At 34.4% G+C, this 21420-nt stretch overlaps 2 protein-coding genes across 3 annotated transcripts; both read left to right on the forward strand.

The window, feature by feature from the left end:
• The first annotated feature begins 2419 nt into the window (after window positions 1–2419).
• LOC121263804 (probable aldo-keto reductase 1) lies at window positions 2420–9071 on the forward strand. Of its 2 annotated transcripts, none has more exons than XM_041166884.1 (7): window positions 2420–2602; window positions 5295–5462; window positions 5583–5789; window positions 6330–6499; window positions 6741–6837; window positions 7220–7373; window positions 8856–9071. In XM_041166884.1, the coding sequence occupies exons 1-7, from the start codon at window positions 2537–2539 to the stop codon at window positions 9032–9034; spliced, it is 1041 nt and encodes a 346-aa protein (XP_041022818.1). In that variant the 5' UTR covers window positions 2420–2536; the 3' UTR covers window positions 9035–9071. The 2 variants fall into 2 exon arrangements, with proteins under 2 accessions (XP_041022818.1, XP_041022817.1); XM_041166883.1 differs by having other exon boundaries at window positions 5583–5786; window positions 6327–6499.
• Window positions 9072–12762: 3691 nt separating this feature from the next.
• LOC121262666 (PITH domain-containing protein At3g04780) lies at window positions 12763–20756 on the forward strand. Its single transcript, XM_041165250.1, has 8 exons — window positions 12763–12917; window positions 13316–13402; window positions 14019–14142; window positions 18698–18746; window positions 18840–18897; window positions 19104–19150; window positions 19251–19328; window positions 20362–20756. Exons 1-8 carry the CDS (start codon window positions 12879–12881, stop codon window positions 20408–20410), a joined length of 531 nt encoding a protein of 176 aa, XP_041021184.1. The 5' UTR covers window positions 12763–12878; the 3' UTR covers window positions 20411–20756.
• Window positions 20757–21420: the final 664 nt, after the last annotated feature.

Genomic DNA, 21420 nt, shown 5'->3' on the forward strand with positions numbered 1-21420 from the left:
CTTATAAGCAACATGGGAAGCAATCAGGGTTTGGGGTCAGCACTCAAAGAGTCAAGAAGGATGTGGGTAGTATTGTTAAATACTTTATTCTAGGATGTGCTCGTGGCAGTAAGGCACATAATCGCACACGTGATGTTTCTAAAGCCAAGTCCGAACAGTAAGATGGAATGCAAGCTGGCTACAATCTTGGAGTGCAACCTGAAGCCAAGACACAAGGATGGAATGCAACATGAAGCCAAGACACAAGGATAGATTACTTACAATCTTGGAGGTTCTCCTACAATCACTTGACAAGGGCTATTTCTTCACTCTTTTTGAACCTCTTTCCTTTTAACTCACTCAATAGCTCTTGTAAGTAGTGTGAGGTGAAGTGATAGGAAGGGCTATATTTATAGGCCTCTTAAAGTGTGACCGATCACTCAAAGCATGTCTTCTACCATGGTTTACCCGATTGCTCTCTAGTGCTTCTACCATGTTGATTTCGGCTAGGTTGACTAGAAGCTTCAACATGGGTTTTCTTAAGTTAAATTAGGAAATCTAAGGATCTATGATTTCTGATTTTTTAGGGTCATGGGATGCAAGAAGATTTCAGAAAACAAGTTCCCATGGCCTAGTTGGATTGTAATCAGTTACATCCTTGTTTTCTCAAAATTGATGCCTTCCATTGCTAGTTTCCTTCAACTAAGTGAGTTTCTTAGTTCTAATGGATGAAGAAATAATCCCTCCATTGAGTAAGAAAGAGAAGAAGGTGAGGGATTCTTGTCTTAAAGATGAAAGAGGTTGAAGAGGAAGGGATGAGTTGGTGTTTGCTGAGATGAACCACTTAGCTTCATCAATGATCTACTCAACCTTCCTTCAATTCCATGGGGTCAAACTGAAGTGTAGGTGTCATGGAATGGAAAAACACCATGGTTGCCTCATCCATGCTTGGGGATCACGAAGCTAGTGTAGGAATAGTGAGAGGTTTGGAAGGAAGTTCATCATTGTGATTCAGCTAGGGGGCTAGGCTATAGTTCCTTCTTTGGTTAGGTCTTAGGGATTTTTCCAATGATTCCTTTTTTCAAATTTGGTTCCTCCATCAATGCTCTATGTTATATTTGTGAGGCTTAAGAAAGTCTTTCCAACTTTTGACCCAAATTGTTGGTTCTAACTTAGGGGTACCCGATTGTACTATTTCGACCTTGTGTGGGATGAAAGTTGTTTGACATGATTCTAGGAGGTTTGACATGAGTTGGCTTCTCTCATACGTCCAACGCAACGTGTCTAGAGTCTATTTTGAGAAGATGAGGTGTTGATGACAAGTACAAGGTAGACAAATTATGATTTGCTGCTAAGGGTGTTAGTTTGGCTGTATAGAGTCTTTTGGTGTCTTTTGGTCTTTGTTTATTCAATTCTTGACTAATGACTTCATGGGGCCAAAGGAAATTTGAACATTTAGAAGCTTCTTTCTATTTGCTTCGGGAGAAAGACTATAGCTTGGGGAAGTGTCTTCTTTTATCTATTGGTTGTTGTGTTGGTTTGAATGAGCCTTGTAGTGGGCATGTCACATGGGCGAGTCCTTCATGTGTATTGCCCTAGTGTCTTTTACATATTTCAAGTTCCTAACAATTCAGATGGTAGGGCTAAGTTTGTGGCACATGTTTCTAATAAATTTGGACAAAGAACATAGAGGTAGGAATTTGGATTTGGTCTAATTAATAACATATTACTTAACTAGTTATGTAGTTCAATTGTAATAAGTCTAAATTAAACTTTTGGAAGAATTTCCCTAAACAGTCTTAATGGCCAATTGCCTCCTAATATAATTGACTTCTAGTCTTATCTTATAAATTTTCAGATTTCTGGTCTCTTAGAATCTTGGAAGAGTAATACTTGGAGACAAAGTGGTCTCTTGGGCGCCTTCTAGAAAATTTCCTAAGATGAGAGGTGTGAAGCAAGTTTCTTAAACTTAGCCTCAGGTTGGGCAACTTGGGCCCTAAGTTTAGTGTATTGGGCTTAAGCTTGGGTTTGGCTTTGTTTTATTGGGCTTTGGCCCAATTGCTTGGGCCTAACTTTAGGCCTCAATTGTGCCTAGGTCCTTTAGGGTTGGGCTTAGTTTGTGGGGTTCTAGGCTCCTTATTTGGGCTTTGGGCTCATTCAACTTTGGGCTTAACCATGGCCCTTTTTTCTTGGATTTATTTTAAACTTCATCCTTAGTAGGTTGGGTCCTTTATTTCTTTATGTTCCTAGCTCATTTTCCCTAACTAAATTACTTAAGGTGGTTTGGGTTTTATCCTTTTCATATCAGTAGTCAAAGTTTGACAACGTCCACCCTTGAAGTCAGATAATTAAAAGTAGTAAATAATACCAACAAATAGCAAATAATAGTGTAAATCAATTGGTAATATATCTTCCCTCTCTCTTTTGGATCGAATTCATCCTCCTTCCTTCTTATCTCTTTCTTTCTTTTCAGCAGTTCACGCTCTTTCAACAATCCATTCTCTTTTCAGCTGCTCCCTCCCATCCTCTTACTGAGAAAGAAACACTAATCAGAAAGATGGAAGATCAGGAAGGAAACCAAGTCGTGATTCCAAGGGTGAAACTGGGCAATCAAGGCTTTGAGGTAACTCTTATGAATTTCATTCTTTCAATAAACATTTCAGTCTTTACAAGAAACTTCCCACTAGCTTTTATTTTCTTTGCAAATGCTTATTTTTGTCTTGCCCGACCAATTTCGCTGCAACTAATCCTACTTTCTTCGTGGCAAAAAATCATGCCGGGGAGCAGAGTTTTTGTGACCAAGTATCTGTGCATTGTTAATCCGTACTGGAGTTCAAAATACTCGTACCACTTAAGGGCTTCACTCTGATTTTTTTAGGCCAGTTTTGATTACACAGATTAAAATATCTCATCTTATATAAATATAAAAAAATAATAATATTTTTTGTTATTAGAATATATATATTAAAAAAATTGAGCTTTGTTACTCATCATATCCACACACCACACTTTTGTATTTTATTGTATTTTGTATTTTTAATTTTATTTTATTTTATTCTTCTTAAAGTAATTGAATTCTTCTACTTATCATCCATATACTGTATATTTGGTAAGAAAAAAATTAAAAAAATTAGAAAAAAGTCTAGTGTGTGGTGTGTGGAGATAACAAATAGAATTTTTATAAAAAATTATATTTTAATAATATTTTATTTAATTTTTAACTTTTATCTTATCTCATATCATCTTATCTATATAACCAAACGAGACCTTATAGTGTACGTGTGAAGAACAAGATAGACGCAATTCGATTCCCTTGAGATATACAAATGTGTGGGGGAGAAATGATCAGTTTCAGTGATCAGGAGCTTTGTGGTGTTATTTTTGTAAATATTAATGTTCTAGTAGATAGTGCGGTATTATTTATAAGAGGAAAATTCTATACACACCGTCTACACCGCTATTTCACTGTCATTTCACTATACGAGATATGATACATTTATTTTTATTAGATGATTTTTTATTGAATGATTCTTTATTATTTAATAGTGATAAATATGTCACATCTTACGTAATAGGATAAAAATGAAATAATAATATGATGTATAGTATCACTTTTATTCCTATTCATATTTCTACAACTTTTTACATCTCACTCTATTTTTTTTTCTATTATATTAAAATAATATTTCTCTATTACATCTCAAATCCAACAACTTTCCTCTAAATTAGTCAGTTGGATGGAGAGGGGTCAAAAAGTTAAAAAAAAAAAATTCTAAAATTTAGGGAATGAGATGTTATGCTTAACCGGATGTGGATGTTCTAAGTTAGACGCTAAAGAGTAAAAATTTTCGTCTCCAGAACTATTTTGGGACAAAATTAGAGTTTTTTTAGATAAAATTTTTTATCTCAAAAAACTATATCTCTAGCTTGTAGTGATATATGCTCTACGCCACCGAGACGACAAGATTGAAGCTGTATTTGGTAAGTGAAGTAGTTTAAGATTATTTTAGTATTATTTATTATTATTTATAAATAGTTCACTATTATTTACAAATTATTCACTATCTTTTCACTATTATTCGTATATCATCTGAAATCACCTCAACATCTAAACGTAGCCTTAATTAGTAAGAAAAGTTTAAAATTATGGCCATCTTTAAGAAGTGAGATGTTCTTATTTCATCTCATCTCATAATTTCTCCTAATTTTTTTATCAAACATCACTCAAGTACAAAATACTTTTCAATTTTAAATATTCAAATTTTTCATTCAATTATTACCTAATCATTACAACATTTTCAAACTCTCAAACAAAACACAAAAAATAATACAAATTTTTTTAAATTTCAAAACAAAAATAATATTAAAAATGTATATTCAAACAATTTTTTTTTAATTTATAATATTTTTATTCAATTTTTTTTCTCTTCTTACCTAAAATTCAATAAAATATCTTAATTCAAACTATTTCATTACCATTCACAGAATTCTAATCAAATCTCATTACTTGAACATGCACTAAATCTCTTGCCAAATAGTTTGAATATCAAAACCATCTCAAGTACCCATCTTATCTCATCTTATCTCATCATTAAATTTTTACAAATTTCTACATAAAATATAATAAACAATTCAAAATTTTTAAATTCTAAAATAATAATGATATTAAAAAATATATTTTAACAATATTTTACTCAACTTTCATCTAAAATCATCTCATCTCATCTTACTATCCAAATCTCACCTCCTTCCAAGCTAGCGATGCGGAGAGCGTGTCCTCCGCATTGACTTGTATTCTTTATAGTTCTAGGTCCAATTCAGAATAAGTTTCTAGAGAGACGCTAAAATAATCCGTTCATGGGATGTGGCTGCAATCATGATGTCATCTAAATTCATCAGCCCTTCGGGCCCTCAAGAACTTCCTACTGCAGGCTGCAGCAGGATTTCCATCATCTCTAAGGAAGGCCATTCTGTGTTCATAGAATGAGCAGGTAATGGCTTCTTTAGGTGCTTTTAAATTGGATCAACCTCAAAGAATAGATATGATTTTAGTAGCTGATAATTTAATATAATACAAATAATTAAATCCATCTCTTTTTATTACTCTTAAATTTTTTAAACTTGTGATTTTCATTCTATAAAAATGTTCTAACCATGAAAGCTAACGTTCAAGATGCATAGGTTCCAAGGTTTTAAATAATACCTTTCTCAAAAAATACTTTGTTTTGTGCTCTATTTTCACTCCAGTTCCTTCTTTCTGTTAACTTTACCTTGTTCATTTCTTTCTGGTTCTAATCTTCCTTTCCTTTTCCTAGGTCTCAAAGCTGGGATTTGGATGTATGACCCTGACTGGAATGTACAATTCTCCTCTTTCTGATGATGATGGAATCTCTGTAATACAGCATGCTTTCAGTAAGGGAATCACTTTCTTTGATACATCTGACATCTATGGGCCCCATACTAACGAAATTCTGCTTGGGAAGGTGCACATTGCAAATTTGAACCTCCACTTGTAAATATAAACATGCATGGTCACATATGGAGATGCCTATAATTTTCTGAATGTTATGCTGTTAGCAAACTTAAAAGGATACATCTTTCAGGCCTTGAAGCAGTTGCCAAGAGAGAAAATTCAAATAGCCACCAAATTTGGGGTCCAAGTATTGAACTTTCCTCATATGATAGTGAACAGTACGCCCGAGTATGTTCGCTCATGCTGTGAGGCTAGCTTGAAGCGTCTTGATGTGGAATACATTGATCTGTATTATCAGCATCGGGTGGACACTAAAACACCTATAGAAGAAACTGTAAAGTGTTTTTTCTTCTCTCTTTCAGCTAGCCAGCTAAATGCCTGAAATTTGTAATCTTTTGATTTTTTTTTTTTTTTTTTTTTTTTTTTTTTTTTTTTTTTGCAGTTTGAAATGATAAAGGTTTTAAGAAAGTTCGGTATTTCATTGCGGTGATGGTGGATCTGTTAAGATAAAATATAAATGATTAACGTGCTATTTGGATAATGAGTTGAGATGAGATGAATTGAGATAAAAGTTGAAAGTTGAATAAAATGTCATTAGAATATTATTTTTTAATATTATTATTATTTTGGGAATTGAAAAAGTTGTATTGTTTATTAAATTTTGTGTGAAAATTTGAAAAAGTTGTAATGATAAGATGAGATGAGATGAGAAATACTTTCACCATTCAAACGGGACCTAAATCTACCTATTTCCATCAATTTAAACTTTTGAGACAAGTGTTGATTTTACATGATATCAGAGTAGAGGTTCTGAGTTCTAATTCTGACTTTAGGCAGTAGGAAAACTGATTAGATAGATATTATTGTTTTGTAGATTTGTGAACTTAAGAAACTGGTACAAGAGGGAAAAGTCAAGTATATTGGTCTATCTGAAGCCAGCCCAGACACAATAAGGAGAGCACATGCCATCCATCCCATCACAGCTGTGCAAATGGAGTGGTCTCTGTGGACTCGTGATATTGAGGAAGAGATAATACCACTTTGCAGGTTTGTTCAATTTTGAGCCAAAGTATTAATGAAAACTAGTCGCAGATGCAATGTCTGGAAATAAATTATCTGAATGTCACCCATTTATTGTCCAAAATCTCCATCACAAGGAGTCTGAAATGCAAGAAGTTTCTTATGAAAATTTCAAGTTTGAGGTGCTTGGTTGTTCTTTTATTTCTGTGTATTTAATCATCTATCCAAAAGTATGAGCATTCTCCTCTTGATTCTTTTGTGCATGCAGGGAACTTGGAATTGGAATAGTTCCATTTAGTCCTCTGGGTCGTGGTTTTTTTGCTGGCAAAGGAGTTGTGGAAAGTCTGGCCACAAATAGCTCCTTGGTATATGTTTCCCCCATAATTTCCCAACCCATATATAGGTCTCCAATAAACTGTATGAATACTTCTTCAGGCAACTATGATATAAATTCTTCTCTCAGCTGTGCTTTACTCTTCAAAAAAATATGGAAAATGCTTAAGCCACCGATAGTTTGTCCCGAGAGATTCTACCGATTTGTTTTTTTCTTTTTACTTAATGGTTAAGACAATGATTTTAAAAAACACAATAAAAAAGTGATTTTACACTTATAGGTGGGAACTGTCAAGACCACCTCTCGGTGGCCCTAGCAGTTCCCAAAAAAAAATATATATATATATATATATATATATATATATATATATATATGTGTGTGCTGAACAGATTCCCTCTCTTTTTTTCTACAAGGCTCTGCATCCTCGGTTCCAAGCAGAGAATTTGGAAAAGAACAAGACCATTTACACTCGAATCGAAAGCTTAGCAAGAACGCACAAATGCACACCTGCCCAGCTAGCTCTAGCATGGGTTCTTGAACTTGGAAATGATGTTGTACCTATTCCTGGTAAGCGGCTTTCACTTTTTTAGACATGATTAGTTTGAATTAGTCTAAAATTTCCTTGTGTTAAAATACTATGCCCTTTCCAAATGTGTAGTGCTTCTTCCCTTTTAAGCTACCTGCAACATATGTAATAAGATAACTGCATTTCATAGAGGACATCGACTTACATTGAAACCAAGGAAAACTGTTGGAAGTAATTCGATTTATGTGCCTAAGCCCATGTTTGGAAACACCTCTCAAGACTGGCTTTGGATTTCATAACCGGTTTTGTTTTGAGAATGAGGCAAAAGACATTCGGCCTATTTCATTACACCACACAAACCATGAAGACAAAAGTTGGCATGAAGGAGGACCCCTAGGGTCCAAGGGTGCGGTGGCAGAGAGAATCCCCGCTTGAGAAGCTGCCATGCTAGAAGAGGCAGAGGGGTGATTAGGTTCCCCCTGGCCCCCTTTTTGGTCTGTTTGGCGACACAACTGTTCTCAAGTATTCTCAGATATTTCCTTCCTAAACATCACTCAAATACAAAACATTTCTTAATTTTAAATTTTCAACTTTGTCATCTAATCATTACCCAATTATTACAACTGTTACAAGTTTCAAAACAAAACACAAAAATGAATACAACTTTTTCAAACTTCAAATAAAAAATAATATTTAAACAATTTTTCTATCATTTCCTAAAAATACTATTAAACCATCTCTCTCATTTTCTAACATTTTCTCTCTTCTTTTTCAAAATCCAATAAAATATCTTAATTCAAACAATGTCACTACTATTCACAAAATTCTAATACCCCGTTTGGATAGTGAGATTGGATGAGATGGTTTAGATGAAAGTTGAAAAATTGAATAAAATATTGTTAGAATATTATTATTTTTTTGAGATTTGAAAAAGTTCAATTGTTTATTATATTTTGTGTGGGAATTTGAAAAAGTTGTAATGATGAGATGAGATGAAATCATTTCTGTATCCAAACGGGACCCAAATACTCCAAGTGTCCAGACGAGTCTATTTAGCTTAGGAAAATTAAATTAGGACAGATGCACACATATTAATTTGTTTTGCCTCATTTTTTATTTTGAGATCCAAGTCGTCAATTCTTTTTTTAACTTTCAGTTTTTGGTCCATTCAAATCCAAGGCATCAGTTTGGCTCCTCTCGATCTAGACCTTCTTTATTAATGAATTTGATTGCATTTTCCTTGGGGGTCTATCTTTCAAGAAATAATCGGTTGAAACATTCTAACTTCTACTTGTGTGTGATATCCTCTTTTTCTTTTCATCAAGAAAGAATACTATATCTTCATTTTCTCAAGAATTTAGATCTAGAATCCAGACTCATTTTATATATAATGCAATTTCTCCATGAACTTCGATATTAATGCTTGCTTATTATTTATTCACCTTGAAAAAAATGTCAAAACAAGTTGAGACTTTTCATCTGCATTTTCTCGCTGTTAATTTAATTCCCTTGATGTTTTATAGGGACAACTAAGATCAAGAACCTGGATGGCAACATTGGCTCTTTGAAGGTGAAACTTGGAGAAGAAGACCTGAAAGAGATATCTGATGCTGTACCCATCGAAGAAGTGGCTGGCAGTAGAAGCTATCAAAACATGGATCATTTTCAATGGAAGTTTGCTAACACTCCTCCAAAGAATTAGAGCTGTCTATCAGGAAGTATTGTTTATTGAGATCCCTAATAAACTTCGTACGTATCACTTTATAATTTGTTACTCCGTGTCACGGTTAATATGCATGTATGTCAATGTGTGATCCTTGGTTTGCTTAAAACTCTAAGTTTGTTTTCAAGAAACATCTCATCTCATCTCATCTCATCTCATCTCACCTCATCATTACAACTTTCTCAAATCCCCACATAAAATAAAATAAACAATTCAACTTTTTCAAATCTCAAAACAAAAATAATTTTAAAAAAATATATTCTAATAATATTTTATTCAACTTTTTAACTTTAATCTTAACTCATCTCATCTAATCTCTGAAAACAAACGAGCCCGCTTGATTTGCAGTTTTTGTATATATTCCAAAAGAGAAATACTCTAGCCACAAAGTGATTACACAAAGATAATCCCACAAACTGATGTAGCTTGATGTAGTTTGTCAAATTATAAAGTTACTTTTATTGTAAAGCAGATCCGACGAATCACATGAAATCACGTCAGTTTGTGAGATTACTTTTATGTAATCACTTTGTGGCTGTAGCACTCGGAAATAGAAGAAATCTATCATATGATTGTCTTATCACTTGCATCTAGGAGCATAAATGAGTTGGGTTTGAGCGAGTAGTTGATGTTGTTTAATTTCTGCTCGGAATGAGTTGGGCTCGAGCTTTTCATCAAATTAGAATTTATGTTCACGAACAGATTATTTAATATTCAAGCGAGTTTGAATTAGTTCACGAGCTATTTCATTTTGATAAAATAGATTATTTATAATGTGTTTTATAACTTTATCTACAAATTTTGATAAACAACATTTTATTTTTGCTAATATTTGTATAAAGTTTATTTGTATGCAAATAAATAATTATATTTTTAAGGATCCAAGTATCATATTTAGTATTAGGAACATAATCTCTTAGAATATTTATAATTATAGAGATAATAAAATAATAAATAATAAATACAAAGTTACTCGAGTTTATATGAACTCATATATGTTGAACCAAGTTTAATACGAGTTGTATCTTTTAATAGTTGAATTATAATTTTGTGAACAAATAATTTAATAAACGATTCGGGCTGAACTTGAGCATGGTCAAGCCGATCTTGAGTAGATATTCAAGTAATATTATTTATTTACAGTCCTATATGCTTTTGCTCAATTCTAGCTGCCTACCTCTTGATTACAACCTAGTAAACCTTCTACCTTGCGACTCTTCTTCTAAGGTTCTCATGTTGGCCTGGTGAAGGGTTTCAATTCACTTAGATAGGTCAAAGCTTGATCCTAGGGTTGGGCAGCGGGAGCTCGCACTCCTAGGCCGTCGAGAAACGGGATTCAAGCTAGTCTAGGCCAACTTGGAATTTCCCCCATCCGGCCTACTTAAATATATATATTATATTAAAACAAATTCTTTCATTAAACGACGTTGTTTTATTATTAAGTTTTGATATAAAATCTCTCTCTCTCTCTCTTGTTGGTGTTTGTTCACCATGGTTCACTGGTTCTGTCGCTTTTGATTTTGTTTGGTTTCTTTGTAAGTTTGGTTCATGTAGTTTGCTAGTCTCTTTGGTTGGTGGTTGATCATGATCTTACTCAATACTCTCTTTGATTTTTGTTTGAATTTTTTGCTTGGGTGGGCGGGGATTGGCTAACAGTCTTGGGAGCCAATCTGCCCCCCACTGTCAAGTCGAGGGCACCCACCCACGAGGGCCCAACTCTCCCCCCGCCCATGTGAGGGCCCAAGTATTATTTAATACTTGATCCCTCACGAGTTGAGTTCATTTTTTATTTCTCCTTTCTAAAAATGCTAAGGACCACATTTATTGTTGGAAAATGCTAAGTAAACCGAGGATTGACCAACAAGTGTTAGAGATATGGCATTCATGTATTTAAAAAAAGTAATGCATTGTTCAGTAATACATGTCGATCACTCTTCTTAGGCATTGTAGCAGCACCCTTTATTATTTAGGGCTTGTTTAGGAATATAACTATTCTCATCAAATCTTTTTAGACGACTTCATTATTATTAACAAACAGTTTACTACTATTAATAAATTATTCACAAATTATTTCACTACTATTCACAAAAAATCTGATATACTCATAATATCCAAACGAAACCTTAAATTATGGTACTGTTAAAAGGCTCTCAATGAATATAAACCCTTCAAATAATTGCATTAAAAATCCACAAGAGGTTTTTCTTTTTCTTTTTCTTTTTTCTATTTTTAAAAAGAAAAGCTCTTAATTTCTAGAATGAAACTAACATGAGGGAAATAATTGCTAACCAGACAATGCAATCAGCTAAATAATTAGAACAATGGATTATTCCATATCTGTAGTAGATCAAGCCATTTCTTCTACTTCAACCATATTTACAAAATTTCTAATATACGGATGTGTTTTTTTTTTATTTGATATTAGAAAAATATATTTTAGATTATTTCCATTTTAAAAAAGAAAAATATTAAATGTACTTAAGAAAAACTTACTTCAATTGTTAATATGTTGAAAATCAAGAAATCTGAAATTCAAAATTTGATTTTTAAAAAAATTGATAAAATAAGTCTTGTAAGTAAAATTATAAGTACATATATCACTACTCTTAAGAAAAAATACTTATTAAATTTAGAGAGACACATAATATATGAATCTTTGCATTGTTGTCCACACGTGGGCAGAGAGTAGTATGAACCCTCCATGTTGTAATGCTGTGATGACTTGATCATCTAATTCATTCGATAATTGTCAAAGTCCTTTGGATCAATTGACAATACCTTGATTTCTCATAAAGAGAACCAAAAATCGAATCCCTCCCTCTCATGTATTAAAAAAAAAATTCATCCGATAATTAAAGAAGATTTGACTATTTAAAAGTAGATGTATAAACTTATAAACTAATTAAAAAATTGAATTATACATAAGAGTAATGCTACATATAGCCGTGGAGTGTGCAAGTATCGTACAGTCACTTTGAAAAAGAGTGATGTTCACTATTAAAAATTTAATTTTTTTTCATGTGAATCCCATATTTATTCACTTTTTTTCAAAATGATTGTGCGGCGCTTACATACTCGCGATTGTAACTATTATTTCTCTATACATAATATTATTATTTTTAAAAGAATATTACAAACAACAATGGTAACCGATTAATCTTTCGAAATTAAAACCAACAAAATATCCATCTTTCAAAATAATGTAAAAACTTGAATAAAGAAAAATCTTGATTGGTAATTTTATATTTCAGAAAGAATATTCTTTAGCATTTTAAACCTAATATAAATATTTATTGTATTATTATATTAAACATATAGAGTCGGTCTACTATGCCACTCAAATAGAGCGTTCATTTTGACCTCTAGGCCAAATGTGAGTTTTTTTTTTCTTATTTTTTTCATATTTTTTAACATTTTAAATATTTTTAAAAAATAAAAAAATACATTAAAAATTATTTTCTTAATTATTAAGTAAAAAAATTAAAAAAATAAATAAATACAAAGTGAGAGGATAAACTAGCATTTTCCAAACATATAATATCTTATCTGGACATTTTCCTTTTAGGTTTCAATAAAGCACAGTGATAAAATTTTGTAATGGGAATTTGCTTGAAAATTTTGTTAACTTCATAATTTCTATATAAAAAGAAAAATAAGAAAGAAATCTAAAAATTCTAGACGATGTCGTTTTTTTGTGTTTCGCAGATTCCTTCCCTTCCCTTATATATTCATATCTGGTTCCGCGTTCAGAAATCTCTCCTAATATTACTTTCTTCTTCAGCAATCCTCTCACCCTGTCTCCGTCTTTCTGATACAATCAGCCATGTCTGGGGATTCAGCCAGTGCAATTCAAAGAAGCCAAGTAAGTTATCTGGATTCTACTTTTTCTTTTTTCTTTGTTCGGAAACCGTGGGATATTCGATGGGAAATGTGAGAATCTGAGAACTGCCCCCCTTTTTGTTTAAGTTCAAAACCTAGTTTCAAGTTTTCTAATTTTCTTCTATATTCATAAAAATTTTCCGACAGACTATTAAGTACTTTACTAGCAATCTTTTCTTTTCTTTTGTTGCGTTTCTTGGAAATCTTGGGAGAATTATTGAGAAAGATTGGATCAAGTTTGCTTTTTACTTGTTTGGTGGCTGGGAAATCTTGGGAAGAAAGAAACCTTGGAATCCGGGTGTTCACATTAAGTTCACATAGTTGTTAGGTAACCCGACGGAGGTAGGTTAAAAGATTTGATTCTGGTTATGATAATCACAGGTGGATTTAGTGGACTTTATCGACTGGTCTGGGGTTGAATGCCTCAACCAAAGCACTAGTCACTCTCTTCCCAATGCTCTCAAACAGGTAATTTGTACGAATTCTTTTATTTTCGAGTTTTAATATTCATTGATTTACCTTAAATTATTGAAAATGATATCTTGTTTTTTCAAGTGGTTTGGCTTTTATTTTAAGGATTATGAGGTTTGTATGATAAACAAACTAGTGCGGTTCTTTTTTGGATTGGAACCGGAAATCTAGGAATAAAGTCCCGACTAAACCGAGGTGCATACGCTCTCAGTAAGGAGTTTCCAATAAGTACACCTTGGATAATTCAAGGAGAATTAATTCTCCCAATTCAATGGCTTCAAGTGTCAATACGGAGTTTCAAAAATCAGGACGCCCGGTTTATATGGCTCATCCCGGGACCACTAGTGTGTTTAATTTGTAATTTATTGTTGCTGCTGTTTTTGTTACTTTTGGCATGATTGCTTGTAAATATAAAGGGAAAGAAATTGTACCCATAAATTCTTCCATAGAATGGTCATTGAAGTATAAAAGGCTCATGTTATAAAAGCCATGTAGCCAAATTCTACTTGGCTGACTGGGAAAATCCTTGTCTAAAATTTATTCATTTTAGTATCGGAAAAACATATTTTGGAAGGTAAGCTGGTAATAATTAATCTGTTTCTTCATGGATTAGGGTTACAGAGAAGATGATGGATTGAATCTGGAGAGCGATGCCGATGAGCAGCTCTTGATTTATATACCTTTCACTCAGGTTATAAAGCTGCATTCTCTTTTGATCAAAGGACCTGAGGAAGAAGGTACTTATCAATTTAATTCTATTGAATACCTACCTAGGTATATTTTAACATAGTTGGTTTTTAACTTATAATATGCTATAATATATTTAGATAATTCACAATGATTCAAAGTCGGATTGCATTTATGTCAACTGATTTTGAATCAATGACATCTCCTCCACCATGAACAAGGGGTGCAGGGTGAATTCATGGGCTCAATCCCATATGCGCGAGGCTAATATTGACAGAAAAGTAATGTTTTATCATACTTTAACTTTTGATCATGTAATTTTCTTCTCCAGGCCCTTCTTTTGCTAATATATGTTATCATTTTGTAACTTGTACAATGGAAAGCTCTTAATTAATTAATCCCTTATTATTTCCAAATTACAAGGAGATAATCGTAAGCCATTCTTTCCTCATAAGTTTTGGAACCTATGTCTTACCTCTTTTGAACACACTTCCAGACTACATTTTGTAAAAACCCAATCCCTAAATCCAAGTTCTGTTCTAACTTGCCCCCCTTTCCAATTTATTCTTTATTTAGGATGGAAAAAAGTTGCATGTGTTTTAGGTGCATTTTTGGAATGTAAAATGACAGAAGTCCTTGATCTATGATATGGTAAAATAACAAACATCTACATATCCAGCAAATCTAAGGTTGATTAAATGCAATGACTACTGATGAATGCTTCAACAATCCACTACTCAAGAAAGGCCTTACCCACAAATGACCCAAGAATAGGGAACTCTTCCATTCTTCTCTACCATTCATACCATTATCATTTGGAACACTCCGTAATCATGAAGACTGAATTCCATGATTTCTTTTTTATATAAGTAAAAATTTATTAATGCCAATAGGCGCAGCCAAGTACACTAGATGTATACAAGAGAAAACACCTAGTTGGGGTGCAAAAAAAAGATAAACCCAGCTAGGAAAATGAACCTAACAAAGCCCTAGCCCAAGCCCAAAGACGTGTCTGCCCCAAACCACCACCAGTGCACCAATACCTATCCCACCAAACCAGATTTTGCCCATACACCAAGCTACTATAAGTTCCCCAACACACTCCTCAATACTTGTAAACTCCGAACGGGCCTATTAAAAATATAGAATTGGTTTTGTCTTCCCTCTGGTCCTTCCTCAACTTGAACTACTTCCCTTATCATCATAGTTGATTGCTCAAGTAAGACGCTTTAACTTTCTGCTCTTCTTAGGTCTTGATTTTGCGCCAAGTACATGACCCGACTCTATTGCATTGAGTAGTGCTGTGAATTGGTCCTTGAATCCTTTGCAAGTGATCCCCACACATTGTTGTATCTCATTTACCTTGTCCAAAACCCAATCCGATGAATCAAATATATTGTTAATCGGTGGGAGGGATATCAGCAAGGGAACAACATCTTCTGCAGTCTCCTCTCCAAACTATGGACCAGGCCCTGAAAACTTCCCCTCGCAAGGCACCAATGACAACCCCGTCCCTTCCCTCCACACCAATTCCTAAAACTCGCATCTCCTCCACAGTGCTATTGATGTTGTCACCACCTTGGCCAAGGTTATGTGTTAACCCACAAGATACCTAAAGAGGTACACCAGTTCCCTCCGACATGGGTGGTGGACCCATGGTCGCCATTTGAATTTTGAGGATAACGGAAACTCCCCCAAAACTCAGCAATACCTCAGGTTCTGTTGTGGGTGTCATTGATTCGAGAAAAAGAGCATTAACTGCACAACTCGTCGGCCATTTCTGAGTCACCTTTGGTGAGGGGCAGTCCGTTTCGGTCGCCTCCACACCAATACCCAATGTAGAACCCACTTTGAATGTAGATGACCCACTTCTCCTTTTGACCCTCCACACTTGCCTGGGTCTAGGTATTGAAACTGGGCCAAACCCAACTTTCTTTTTCCCTTTTATCTAAATTTTTAGCATTCGGCCTACACTTAACACGCCAAGCTCACCCTTATTGGACCTTACAACTCCTTTACCACCTCTTAGCACACCTAGCCCCTCAATTTTTGCTGATAACATAGCAACTGCTGCCTTCAACTTAGCAAGCTGGTTTTGCATCTCTTTTAATGTACAGTGCATGCCATTGGGAAGACCCAAACCATCCATGCTTTCTATCATATTGTCAGCAGCCCATAAACTTTTCATATGATTATATGGTTCAATATACCACCCCCAGTCCACTTATAAAGAAAGAATATATACCACCCCTAGTCCACAACCCTCCTCTCCTCTTGGACATGGTAATGCCTTCTGAACTCTTTCCCTTTCTTCTGCTATTCCTCTACCCACTCCTCCCCCACATCTACCACTCCTTTGTCTCCTGTTCCATCGAGCATTGACATCAATTGTGGCACCATCATTGAGAACCTTTTAACTCCTTCCCTAGTCACCACCTTTTTCGAAACCCAAATTAGCATTGACCATGTCTAGACTTTTGATGCCATCCTTGACATCCTCTGCGATTTTTGTCACATTCTTTCACTGTCAGTGCTAGAATGGCGGTGTTCCTCCCCTTAGCAAGCTCCTAGGTCAGAAATAATACAACACCATCGGGCATTGACATCAACTGTGGCACCATCATTGAGAGCCTCTTAACACCTTCCCTAGTCACCGCCTTTTTCAAAACCCAAATTAGCACTGACCATGTCTAGACTTTTGATGCCATCCATGACATCCTCTCTGCTATTTCTGTCTCATTCTTTCACTGTCAGTGCTAGAATGGTGGTGTTCCTCCCCTTAGCAAGCTCTCAAGTCAGAAATAATATAACACTCTCTGCCAACAATTATATTCTATCATTCCTCAAACTAAAACCAACTGCATTAACATCAGTAATTTAATCATTGCCACCTCATACAGGAGAGAGAGTGTGCACCTTTTTCTATCAATGAAGGCTTTGAAGTCAGCCTTGGACTTGGCAAATGTTACTATATTGAGGTATCTGTGCCCCAATGTGATATTGTCTATCTTGGAGCTGTTGAGCTCAGGGCGATTCTGGCGCTGGCATAACTGGGTCATACTCATTTCTAATTTGGATTTTATGGGAATAAAATCCCTAAGCCAATTGCCCATATAATCTGTCATTTTATGTATCAAAAAACCAATAAAATTGGAGGTGCTCTTGTAAAGTCATAGTTTAGTGTAGTTTTGTTGTAATTGGCAATGGGGAGTTTCTGTAGAGAAAAATTATATTCATCATCCCCACACCACACATATTTTTTAAGTTTTAATTTTTTTTCCATTACCAAATATGTGGTGTATGAATGATAAGTATAAGAATTTATTTAGTTTGGGAAGAATAGAACCAAAACAATTAAAATAAAAAATAAGTGTGGCGTTTGGTGTGTGGGATGATGAGTAGCAAAGCTCTTCTGTAAAATACCTGGTATATTGCCTGAGGAGGATGAATACATCATTTTTTTTTTTTTTTTTTTGAATAAAAAATTGTCGAGCCTGTTTTCTGTATAATGTCCCCCAAAATGAGTTTGCAGCACCTTTTCCAAGGAGGTTATTTTGTTATTACTCACCAATCAAAAGATGTTATATCCTAATTAGCTGAAAGTCTTGATAAGTTTTATTGGCATAGTGATTTTCATGTTGCTGACTTCAGATCCCTTTCGTAGTTTATGCCCTCATCAAACACCCCCCCCCCCCCCCCCCGGCCCCTCCCCTCGCGGGGAGGAAGAAGCATAGGAGGGCAACCGGAAGTAGCTTCCTTACCTCGATGTGACTTTGGGATATCCCATTTTGATAAGTGATAAGGGTAGGTGGTGTATAAAATCTCACATTGCTTGGGAAGGAGAAATTTTTGCTCTTTAAAATGTTCCAATAGGGCTCCAATTGTATTATTGACTAATCCTTTTGGAGTATAGGTCATATGGTTTGAGTCTTCCATTGGGGTATTACAAATAGTATCTGAGCCTATCCCAACCAAAAATATGGGACCATACCGCCTATGATGGACTAACCCAACGAGGACGTCAAAAATAAGGGGGAAGATTGTGATGCCCCATTATGATAAGTGATAAGGGTAGGTGGTGTATAAGATCCTACATTGCTGGGCAATGAGAAGTTCTTGTTCTCTATAATGTCCCAATCGGGCTCCAATTATATCATTGAGTAGTCTTTTTAGAATATAAGTCATGTGGCTTGGGCATTCCATTGAGGTGTTACATGACCATAGTAGCACGTTATTTGTTGGAACCGGATCGGAGGGGCTTAGACGACAGGAAGTTGCGGACGCTCCTTCAAGTTGGGTTTTAGCCATAACTTAGACCTCAGCCCCACTAGAGAATTCAATGAACCCCTTAGGCGGCTAATACCAATAGTATGGGGTGAATCCATATTCGGGTTCAGACTTCGGACCTCGTACATGCCAAACTACTTGGGAGCAACCCAAGGACCATTGAGCCATCACCCTTGGTGGTCTCTCAGTATCTTCTTAATTTTGAGTGAATTCTTGTTATCTTCAGATATGTATAGACTGCATAGACTTTGTACTATATAATGGCCCATCTTTGGCTTTTGTGTTATCCAGTATCCTAACATTAACATTGTTTTCCAGGTCCTAAAACAGTGAAATTGTATTCAAATAAGGAGAACATGGGCTTTGGGTATACTTTGATGATAACTACTTATGTTGATATTATATTTAGTGACCAGCACTGTTATTAACTTATGACTGTACTTCATGATGATAATGGCAGCAATGTCAATGACTTTCCTCCAAGTGACACAGCTGTTCTATCCCCAGACGATATCAAGGTTGGGTTTGGTGCCAACATTTCTACCGCAAGGGTGTTTCCTATTAATGAAAAATATATGTTTAAGTTAACAATATATATAGTACTGTTAATACATAGACATACGTACGTGTGTATATATATATATATATATATATATATCTTGTTTCTGGAATGTTTGCTGTACAATTATATTTGGCTGATACTTTACCTCGTATACTTTTGCAGGGGAAACCAATAGTTCTGAAATATGTCAAGTTTCAAAATGTTCGTAGGTATGTTAAATCTCTCTGTTTTGGTGAGCTCCGTTCTTTTCTTCTTTTATTTGCATTATATTAAAATTTAACATTGATGTATTCTAAAATTTTGGATCAGCTTGACAATTTTTATTGAGGATAATCATTCTGGCTCTGATATCACAAAAGTACAGAAGATTGCTCTGTTTGGAACAACGTAAGTTTTTAGCCATACATCTGTCTCCATTTTCCTTCCATTTCCTTTCTTGCTTTACTGTTTATTTTTTCAGTTCTGTTTGCTTCAAATATCTTATAGTCATTTCCTTGTTTTAAGAGGAAATCATATGTTCAATACCACAATTCCTTCTTTTAATGTTTTCATTTAATAGGCTAACCAGCCTTTTGCCCACCAATAAATAAGAGGTTAATTAGAGATTAGTTACATGGACTGCTTGTGTGGTTGTATCAGTGTGCTTTTAGGTATGCTTGTTTTCATTAATATTGAAAGCATAAAATGTTATGAAGTTTTCCAACAAAAAAAAAAAGAGAGAGAGAAGGGAGGGTTTCTTCACATATTGATAATTGCAGTTTGGCTGCTAAAAAAATAGCTATATTGTTGAGCACCATATGGGTCGAATGGCACTCCCCCTAGTCTTTAGGAATCATGGGGTCCGATGCTTGGGCTTCAATTCCCGTATTAGGTCTATGGTGCCCAAGTTGCCTAGTGGGAAAAAAGTTCCAGTTGACATGCTCAATGATTTGCTCAGGTCAGCAGTGTTTGATGGATCACAATAGATGTTGCCCAACAGTTTAGGAACTATCATAAGATGTTGCGATAGGTTAGCATGCATACTCTCCCTGACATTCCATTGCGATAGGTTAGTCTCTGATTTGACCGAGCTATCAACTATTGTCATCCTTGTATGGTTTAGTTTTGTTGAGTTTTTCTATATGCAACATAGTTGGAAGGTCAGTTTGTATTATTCACCAAATAAAAGAGCAGATAACATTATTTCAGAAATGTCACATGCCCTGTCCCATTCCCTGATTTCTGACATGCTGTTTTCTGGGCAGAGCAAAAGTTGCATCATTCATTTTTATAGAAATATCCTGTTACATGATTTGGAATTTTATTGTTGGCCATTGTAATATGGTTACATCATTAGTTGCCATGATCTATTTTCTTCTTGAACTTGAGAGATCCATGATATCAAAATGGCAATGATTCGGAAATATGTCTTGTAACGCAGAGTGGAGACAACAGACATGAAGGGCTTAAAGAAGATTGAAGATCATTGACCCTGAAAAGAGGAGATGATAGAAGTGGATGCATAGATGCATTTGGGTCGTTAGGAAGCATGTTTAGGCTTCTCATTCTTTTTCCTTTTGCAAAATTTTTGATTAAATTTACAACATAGAACTGCATCAAAGAATGGGAGCTTATATGATTATCTGTGTCAAATCTTCTGGACTTCTGGCATACCCTTTATCGGTGTGGTTGTGGCAATTTGATGGATTCTTGCATTTGAAGTTACATAAAATTCTGCCGAGTTGTTTAGTTGATAGGTTACTTTGATATAGAAACTTGCTCTGCAAGCCAACTTGGTCGTGAACTGCATGAAATTGTGATAAAAGTTTCTGACAAGCATCGACAGTTTTGTATCTAGCATGACTGTATGCACGCTAACCTGTTGCGTAAACATTAGTATGCATAATTGTCCCCATCACACGAATCAGGTAAATTGTCAGCTTGTGTAAAAATTAAACGTTCTTTTTGCTTGAGACTTTACTCTTTAGTATGCATAATTATTAATAATGTCATACATTTTATATATGATTAATTTTTTTTTTTGATCGATTATATATGATTATTGAATATCAAATAATTTTATTGTACATCTCATGCTTGCTTGTAACTTAGGTGTTTAAAAAAAATTACCTAATTAAAGCCTGGTTTGCTTTCAAGAATAAAATTCAAAACTTTGAAAATTTTTAAAACTTCTCATCTTATCATTACAATTTTTTTAAAATTTTCACATAAAATAAAATAAACAATTTAATTTTTTTAAATCTCAAAACAAAAATAATATTAAAAAAATATATTCTAATAATATTTTATTTAACTTTTTAACTTTAATCTCAACTTATCTCATATTTAAAAACAAACAAGGCGTAAGTGTAAATTGTAGATTATGTATGATGTATTAACTATTTACATATAATGACAAATTATTATATGATTTATTATTAATTGATAGAATATATTTTTTTTATATTTTATATGGTCAATGATAATAAATTAGATGAAA

The sequence above is a fragment of the Juglans microcarpa x Juglans regia genome, chromosome 4S, assembly GCF_004785595.1.
Source record: "Juglans microcarpa x Juglans regia isolate MS1-56 chromosome 4S, Jm3101_v1.0, whole genome shotgun sequence".
In the NCBI taxonomy this organism is placed as follows: Eukaryota; Viridiplantae; Streptophyta; class Magnoliopsida; order Fagales; family Juglandaceae; genus Juglans; species Juglans microcarpa x Juglans regia.